Source organism: Ranitomeya variabilis, chromosome 7 (genome assembly GCF_051348905.1).
Source record: "Ranitomeya variabilis isolate aRanVar5 chromosome 7, aRanVar5.hap1, whole genome shotgun sequence".
Lineage (NCBI taxonomy): Eukaryota > Metazoa > Chordata > Amphibia > Anura > Dendrobatidae > Ranitomeya > Ranitomeya variabilis.
The window spans coordinates 205817399-205826440 of record NC_135238.1 but is presented as its reverse complement, the minus strand read 5'-3'; the positions used below and the strand labels follow the sequence as shown (position 1 = coordinate 205826440).

The following is a 9042-nucleotide window of genomic DNA, read 5'->3' as shown; positions in this document are numbered from 1 at the left end:
CTATTTTATTCCTTAAACCCCTTTAAAGACTTTCCCTTTAACATGGGTCGCCGCCACCGTGACATCCCCCTGTAAATTGACCGCACCCGGTGCTGAGAACCCCACGGCCCTGGCGGGTGACTCACAGACACTGTCCCAGGACAGGAGAGAATGATGAACTTGTTAGGACACTACAAGTAGCAAGGCACTGATAGACCAGCGCATAGTGGAAGGCTCCCAAATTGACGTGTCAAGGGGGTTTCCACCTGTCTTCAGGCTGCCTGGATTCCATCTACACCTGTTGCCGGTACCCTGGACTGTGGCCTGCTACCATCAGTAAACCAGGTAAAGACTGCAACCCCATGTCCTCCGTTTATTTACTGGCAACACACCATCCTTGCCCACTACACTGGGAGCCCTGGGGACCCCGCTTCACCTGTGGGAAGCATCACCATCTTGCTGCAGGAACATCATCCCAGAGGACCCCTTTATGCAGCGTCGGTCACTTCTGACCGAGAACCACAGGTCGCATCACAAATACAGACTTTATTAAACCCTTTAAAGACCTTTCCCCTTATTACTTGAGTGCCCAAGGCACGGACCGGGTCGCAGCCACCGTGACATCCCCTTTAAGTGCGACCGGACCCGGTATCGAGTACCCCAAGCCCTGGCGGGCGACTTACATGTAACCTATTTTTAGAATTACCCAGTGTCCTTCAGTCCAGCCTCACAGATAAGGAGAAGAAAGGTAACGACCAAGTTGCCTTGTTTGATTATGTGATCTATTTACATAGATTTTCTGCTTCTGTCAGTCCCAGGGATTCCCAGCCAGGTCCCGCAGTACATCCGAGGTCCATTACTTCTCCCACATGCGTCTCCATGTCAATCTTCCTCTGTACGAAAGGGGTTAAAGTGCACACCATAGCACCAGAATCAAGCCTCCGACTCCGGACGTTTCAGGAGTAGATTCGCCCAGAGAATTTTAGTAAGGCCTCGCACTGCCCAGGACAACGTGTACTATTCCTCGCTGTCCAGCCCTTGCTTCCTACACGAACTTAACTTTGGCCCTATCTGACCATTTATCAGGAAGTTCCCCACTGTCTTCCTACAAAGCCCATCTCACTATGGGCTAGTCACAAACATTAATTATTTTTTTTACCCTAACTACATTTAGCTATTTTATACTACTTATCTAATGCACTAAGCCCTAAACTATACAGTCCTATACTATCACATCCTATAGTGTACACTATTAACATTACTGCACATTATACAGGCAAACATATTACACTTCACATGACACAATAGACATATGCAAAGTACAAAGGACATAATATACAGATCACTATTGGTGTCTTCAGGGCTAGGAACGCGACAGTCATTTTCCACCACCTTTGCCCCATTAGGGACATTTGCCAGCAGTTTTCACAAATACAGTAGATGTTAATTACTAAAATCTCCAATCAAAGAACGGAATGGAAGTTATCATGGGCAGCACGGTGGCTCAGTGGCTAGCATTGCAGCGCTTGAGTCCTGGGTTCAAATACCACCTTGGACAACATCTGCAAGAAGTTCGTATGTTCTCCCCATGTTTTCGTGGGTTTCCTCCAGGTTCTCCGGTTTCCTCCCACACTCCAAAGACATAGGGAATTTAGATTGTGAGCCCCATCAGGGACAGCGATGATAATGTGTGCAAAACTGTAAAGCGCTGCGGAATATGTTAGCGCTATGTAAAAAAGATTGTTATTATCAATAGATTCACGGCGCCTGATCCATCGACAGCATGAATTTTACCCTGGCTTCTCGATTGCAGTCAGGTATGCTTTACGCTTAAACGTTGCAGTGTTTTTGAGAATCATAATGTGATTAGGGACCGTAGGGAGAGGCGTGACTGGTCCGGTGGGTGCTGCATCTAGTCGCCTTCTTGCTGCCGTGCTCCAGGTCATTCAGGTCTCCCATGAGTGTACATAGGGAGAGTCCTGTCAATCAATTGCAGCAGGATGGTGAGAATTTGGCAGGGGATGTCATCGGACAAGTCCGGTTTCTGCTTACAGTCCAAAGCGTTTTTGTTCTAACTATGTTTTGTCTGAAGTTCTGCAGTGAAAAACATACAGACATGACCACAAACTGTGCAGCCAAGCTCTGATTCATACAGTCCGTGGCTCGGGCAACATGGATCTAATGTCAAGTTCTCTTTAACTTTAATCAGGATGAAGGACATTAGGAAATGGGTCCATTGTGCATTTTGCTCTGGGCGCAGATAATGTTTGCATACAGCCTTGCACAAAACTTTATCCCTATCATCAAAAGCTATTAGTGTGATGTAGAAAGACCTCGTTCTGTGCGCTAGTTACAGTTTTAATCTCCTTCTCATTGGTGTACTGCACACATACCGTCCTCTCCGGTGGCGGTGTCTTATCGTTTCTATAGTTTTTCAAATATTCATTCCATCACGGAGATCATTAAAATGTAAATCGGATGTGTGTCACCCATAACAATGTCTATGCAAAAGAAATTATTACACTTGTGTTTCCTTGTCATTGCACCCATGAACAGAGGCTTCAAAATACCAAGGAATTTGACTCTACCCTTAGGAATGTCCTCTACGTCCCTCCAGTTTTCATCTGACTTGAATTTAATCACAGCTTTTTTAATGTATCAAATAAAGAGGGAATAAAATAGCTGTGGCACCAGCCGCTGACATGAATTCTGACTACTTAGAAAGCAAATTGATATGTGATATATTGTAAGCAAGAGGAACTAGGAACTAGTATCAGGGGCTACTGGAACAACCAGTGCAACCGCACAGGGGCCCAAAGAGGTAAGGGGGGCACTACCACCTCCATAGCAGCAAGCAGCTTCTGTCACCGACACATTATTGGACCATAAAGGGCCCATATACTGCCCTTGTATAGGGGACCTCTTCTGTCTGTGTCCACTCCTGCTCAATGTATATACACAAGCATATATATTCTACTGTATATATACTTTGTAACCAATATAAGTAACAGAATACTACCATACAATTCCAAATAATACTTACATACAATGCCAACACACAGAAACATAAGCCACTGCCAGAAGAGTCTTTCACTGGCACTATCTAATAAGGAGCGATATTGAGCAGGAGACCCTTTATTATAGCCAAATATATTATACTGTAAGGGGGTGACTGGGGCTGTCATATACTGCTCCCTTTCTAAGCAGTGTTTGTACCAAGTGTATAGTTTTATTGTATTTTTGTGACTGTATTAATATGTGGATCTGCATAGAGTTTCATAGGTACTAATATCCAAGAAGTATTAGCATAGGTACTAATATAATCTATTGTGATCAATGAATGTTATCCATGTATAGGGAAAGTCTAAGGTTAAGTTTAGAGTATATAAAACATAGCATAGGACTTAGGGATTTAGTTGGGGGCACATTAGATATAGGAAGTTAAGTGCATAGTGTTAGAAGGTAGTAACTGAAGTTGAATGGGTATTCCCATCTCCAAGACCCTATCCCAATATATAGTAGGTGTAATAGTAATAATATTAGCATATACCTCCAATTATAAATGTAATATGGTTCTTCTGATTCTCTATGTCTCTTTCCTCATGTGAAGGCCTTGCAGGACCTTAGGTATCAATGGTTACAACCACTAGCAACTTACCTGTGACTATATCAGTGGTCATAACCATGGATACTGTACCTAAGGTCCTGCAATGCCTGCACATGAGGAAAGAGACATAGTGAATCAGAAAAACTATAAACATTTCTAATTGGAAGTATTTTCTAATAATACTATTACACCTACTACATATTGGGATAGGATCATGCAGATAGGATTACCCCTTTAAATATGTGAAAAGTGACGTTTGCCCAGCAACAGGCTGCTGGGGCAGACAGAGAAAGGAGAGAGTTGGTGAATGGTCCAGCCTAAAGTGGGAAGGGTTTGGGCCAGTAAAAGGCAATGACTTCCTGGTTTAGTAACTTAGTGAAGGAGTTCATTGGTGACAGTGGCAAGGGTGAGTTCAAGGTGCAGTGGGCTGAAGCACAGGGTGAACAAAAGGTTCCGGTAGTATGAGGTCGCACAAAACTCCCTAAGCACATTCCTGTAACGTCCGGAGCCTAAGGCTCGAGTCGGGGGTTATTGAGAGCACCTACAACCCTACCCTTCCGTACAGTGGAAGATGGGTGTGAAACCATCTGAGGGAAACGGATTGGGAAACTTTGGAGCTGACAGGAGGATCAAGTGTAGTGGTAATTCGGGAGGGGTGAAATGTTATGTGTGGAGGAAGCAAGTGACGGAAAGTGCTGTGCCCGATACTGCGTAATAAAGATGGTGGTACTTGAACTGTTCTGTTAAGACGGAACTTGTTAAAACAAACTGTGTGTCCACTATTGGCTGTACCTGGATCCGGGTTCATGGTGACAGAGGAGGCCAGTGGCCGAAATGTGAGGGAACTGCACTGTACTTACAGCACATGGGAACTGGGACACCGTAAATGTGTGGGGCGCCAGGGTGTGGGAGAACAACATCCCCTCACCCGTGACTACCGCCCTGTGCACTGTACAAGGCTTTGTTTCATATATAATACTGGTGATTCTTCATTTTGCAGAAAGGCCTTTGGGTCATCTTAGGAGCCAGCAGTACGAAATACCACCGCACTCACTTAGATATCCGCTCTCTGATACGTCATCATGCTGAAATAGAAATGTGGCCGTCTTCTCTATTTCCACATTCTAACTTATCAATAAAACATAAATCTTAACCGCCTATCTGAGGGCCATGGTATTTCATGTTGTTGTTTGGAGGGACATCCACTGTTTCCGAGCTACGAATCCCAACCAGAATTTGGCAGATCTCGTACAATCTACGGCTGGAAGCAATTACAACCGCTGCACCTTCAATAACCAATGTCTGCAGTCCTTGTAAGATAAAATACATATTCTTTGTTCTGTTGTTTATTGTGAATATATAATACTATATTATGTACACAGTTATATACTTGTATTTTCTATAATGCAAATATGTCTTATTTATCCCCCTTTATTCCCCCATTTATGTCAAATCTGCCCTCAATAAAACTTATTTAAACAGAAACTAGTAAAAATGGAAAATAAATCGATATATTCACAGCCGTCACATATGCAGAAAAAATATTCGTTTTGGTAAAAAAAAAATTTGGGAATGAAAATATGTGATCAGTTTATGATCTATTAGGGGGCAACATTGTTTCCTAGGATCTTATGTTATTTAACGTTAACCGCATCCATTGATTTTTATCGATAGGTCATAGCTTGTGAGCAGCAGTATGATTACTCCTATGATGTCCGCTGTGATGTTTGGTCTCTTGGGATTACAGCCATCGAGCTGGCAGACGGAGATCCGCCTTTGTCGTCTATGCATCCAGTGAAAGCTCTTTTCAAGATCCCGAGGTAGGACACTAGATGGCTGTCTTGATTCACTGGATGTTTAGTAACATTCAGAGAAAAAAAAACAAATTTATGCACTAGAAAAAAAAAAGATACCAAAACAAAACAGATAGGGAGTAATAAATTGACATGTTGGTTGTGCGCATTTGTATGCCATTACCCATAAGCCTCTGCTGCAGTTTATCTATGCCTGACAATGGCGTGGAGCATCCGAGCGTATTATATCTCTTTTTTGGTCTTTACAATTTCACAGTGAAAAAGAATTGTTCATTTTTAAATCCCATTATAAGGGGTTGCTTTTAATACACCATGATTTTTCATATACTCTTTTGGGGTCATATGTGGCTTACAAATACCCTCCCTAGCGAATTAGTCATTAGCTTTGTAAATGGCGACTTTTAGCTTTGGATATCTTCCATTGAAATCAATGCACTCCTACAGACTTCAATGGGGGCTCCTGCGGTGAAAATGGACCCTTATACAACAGTACCGCCTGATTGCAGGAGCTCTCTCTGCAGTAGGGTCCTATTTGCAATCAGCATTTACTTTGGAAACCCCCAGTCTAAACAGAGATTTCTAAAGCAAGAAGACATCTTTAGGTAATGAATTGCTTAAAAAATAGTATTATTAATTTCTTAAAAAAAGAAAATCAATGCAAAAGTTTTCGGATAATGGTTACAAATGAAGTCTACTTTAAATAAAAAAAAATAAATCTGTATTTTTTTCTTATCTAAATCAGTGACGCGAATAATTTTAGTTGCCGTAAAGAAGAACAATGACAATATTTGAACTGAGCTCTTGTCACATTCATACAATTATGGTCGCCTTTCACATCTTTCCATGATTGCAATTTGCATTTCTGATTAGCTCAATTTATATGCAGATGAGCTTGTGCGTCATAATGTTATCTACTTTTACCCAGCCCGGGCTTCAATAACTTGCCAGCATGGAATAATGAATCAGACACAAGCAGCGGCGTATCTTGTTGCCTTTGGTTGAACGAAGAACAGGTCACAGCAATTACTGTAGCGCGGGGAGGGTCCAAATATCAAAGCTAAAACCCATATGTTCTATCAGATGAATGGATGAAGGTGTTCAGAGACAGCGATCGCAGCAATGGGGAATAAAAAGATTAATAGGAAGATTAGGAGATATGAATAAATACATAATTGTGGGACTTCTTTATGATCTGCCTTTTAAATGGTTGCGTATTGATGGGTACAAAGCTTTGGAGCATTTACAATGATAATTGGCCTTTCTTAGATAGAAAATCATCTGCAGTAATTTATTTGGAGCTACATTGTAGCGACTGTGGGGGAATTTGTAATCTGGTGGGTCGCTTCTTGTGAAAAATAAAGGATTTAATCCTAGTAATAGCAAATGGTTGATGGGGTACCTGCCATGGACCGCTGCTTACCAGCATTCATCACACTCCTACGTGCCCCAGTGGTGGATAGAACACAAAAATGTTGACATATGGATATAGATTTTTTTTTTCAAATACGTTCATAGTTTCCTGATATTTAGATGTTCCAACTCAACGCTTGCATTATCCCGTGTAGGAAATCCTTGGATGATTTAATTTCTATGTTATCACTGCAACATTTATGATAATCTTTTAGGATAAAAAATGTAGGCACGTCTCAGAATTTTTAACTTTGTTTTTTCTTTAACACACTTTGCTACTGTAAGGAGGTGGCGGGGACCCTCACGTGGCTCCTCTCACCTTTACACCGAGCACATGAGTCACATGCGGCACCCTGATGGTTCACTAATGTTTTATATGGTTATGTCATTTAGTAATGTCATTGTCATATGTTGTATCCTAAATGTGCATGTACTTGTATATATTTGGTTTAGGGACAAAATGAGTAAAACTGTTGGGAGGAGTTAAAAGAGGGTTGGTGCAAAGCCTCTGAACTTAGGGAAGGGACTTCCTGCTCTTAGAGCAGAGCACAGGCAGGTTGCCCATGGCAGGACATGCACCATAGCAAGGATAGAGGATTCCCCGGTCAGGGGGAAAGAAGCTGCCCTAGCTTGACGGGCAGCGTGGACAGACACTGGCTTCACAGGATCGACCCCGGGAGAAATACGGGGTTCAGGACCAGGACGGGAGCTGGTGTTGTGCAGCCTTCTCAAGTCGCAGGAACAGAGCAGGAAATGTCTTGTTTGCTCCGTGTTCAGTAAACTTTTGCCATTGGAATAGAACTTTGGCTTGTGGTGTGTTCTGAGATCTTGTCCCCTGGACCAGAAGTGAACATGTGCTGAAGGTAACTGACTGTACCGCAGGACTGGGATGCCACCTGCTTTTTCATGTGCAAGGTGCCTGGGTGTTCACTGACTGACTTCGTAAACTCGCCCACGACTACCACCCAGTGCCACCTTGTTACACTACTATTTCAGGAGCAATGGATGCCAAATAGGAAATGGCAAAGGGCTAATTTGGTTCTCACTACATACACTTTTTGGACTGTTTACTGGATATGTAAGGCTAGGTTCACGCAGTTTTTTAGAAGCAGAAAAATTTGAGCTATTTTTGCTTATCTGAAGTGATTTTGAAGATGTTTTTGAAGCCCTTTTCACACATGGTGTTTTGCAGCTGATTCCACACGTCACTTCTTTTTTCCATATATAAGAAGATGGTCATCGATCTTGGAAACCAAATAGCGAAGAACGCAAAACCAGGTTCAGCCAAAGAAGAAATCCTCCTGTCTTATAGAACCATTTATTGATAAACTTTCCAATTAACCTGTGACGCTGACTCAGTTCTCACGGACAAACAGTGAGATAGGGTAATCAGGAGGTCTGAGGTCAGATACCAGGAGGCCTTGTAGTAGAGAGGGGCAAAGACAATGGTGTGGTCAAGTAACAGTCTGGGGTCAAATGCCAGGAAGGTATGTCAAGATAACGGGATAAGACAAACGGATAGTCAGAGGTCAAGTCAGGGGTCAAGTACCTGAGGTCAGAGAGCGTCAAGAACAAAAGGGATAACACATACAATTAGTCCCGGCAACAAGATCAGGGAATCACACACAGAGCAAAGCACACACCAAACAAAGCAATGCTACAGCTGCCAATGGTCTGCTCATAGGTAGCCAGCTAAATAGCTAACAAATAATTAGGTATGAGAGGAACCTCGAGGAACACCCGCAGGCTAGGCCAGATTGTGCAGCAGGGCTGTCAATCAAAATACTGACAACCCAGCACGCTCCAGGTCCCATAGGGTGGCTGACCTGCCATTTACAGTGTTCCTACACCACAGTGCATGATGAAACCGTGACATAAACTTACATGTTTCTGTGAACTTAGGCCCAGAATCATCAAACGATTACCCCAGAATTCGGGTGTAAATCACGATGAAACGTAGCAACATATTTCCGCAATGCAGAGTTGTGCAAAAAATTTTGGGATTTTTAGCGTTTTCAATCCAGTTTCTCCAAGCTCCGCCAAAATGGGCATAACTGGGTTTGGACAGGGGCGCAAGCAGGGATGTGACACCACAGCTCATCTAATTTATAACAAACTGTGGCGTTCCTTACTCCGGACATCTTACTCCAGTCCCTGATTAGTGGCGAGGCACATACCACTTGTCAGATGCACCTGATTCATTAAAGAGGAGTGAGTCCTTTATGAATCAGG

The 9042-nt window shown here is 42.8% G+C and overlaps 1 protein-coding gene across 1 annotated transcript in view; it reads left to right on the top strand.

Annotated features, from left to right (window-relative positions):
* The first annotated feature begins 5228 nt into the window (after nucleotides 1-5228).
* Nucleotides 5229-9042, top strand: part of MYO3B (myosin IIIB) — a 334653-nt gene continuing 330839 nt past the window's right edge. Inside the window, exon 1 of the mRNA XM_077272741.1 lies at nucleotides 5229-5406. Coding sequence (XP_077128856.1) covers nucleotides 5372-5406 — 35 coding nt within the window. The 5' untranslated portion in view covers nucleotides 5229-5371. The remainder of the gene's footprint in view (nucleotides 5407-9042) is intronic.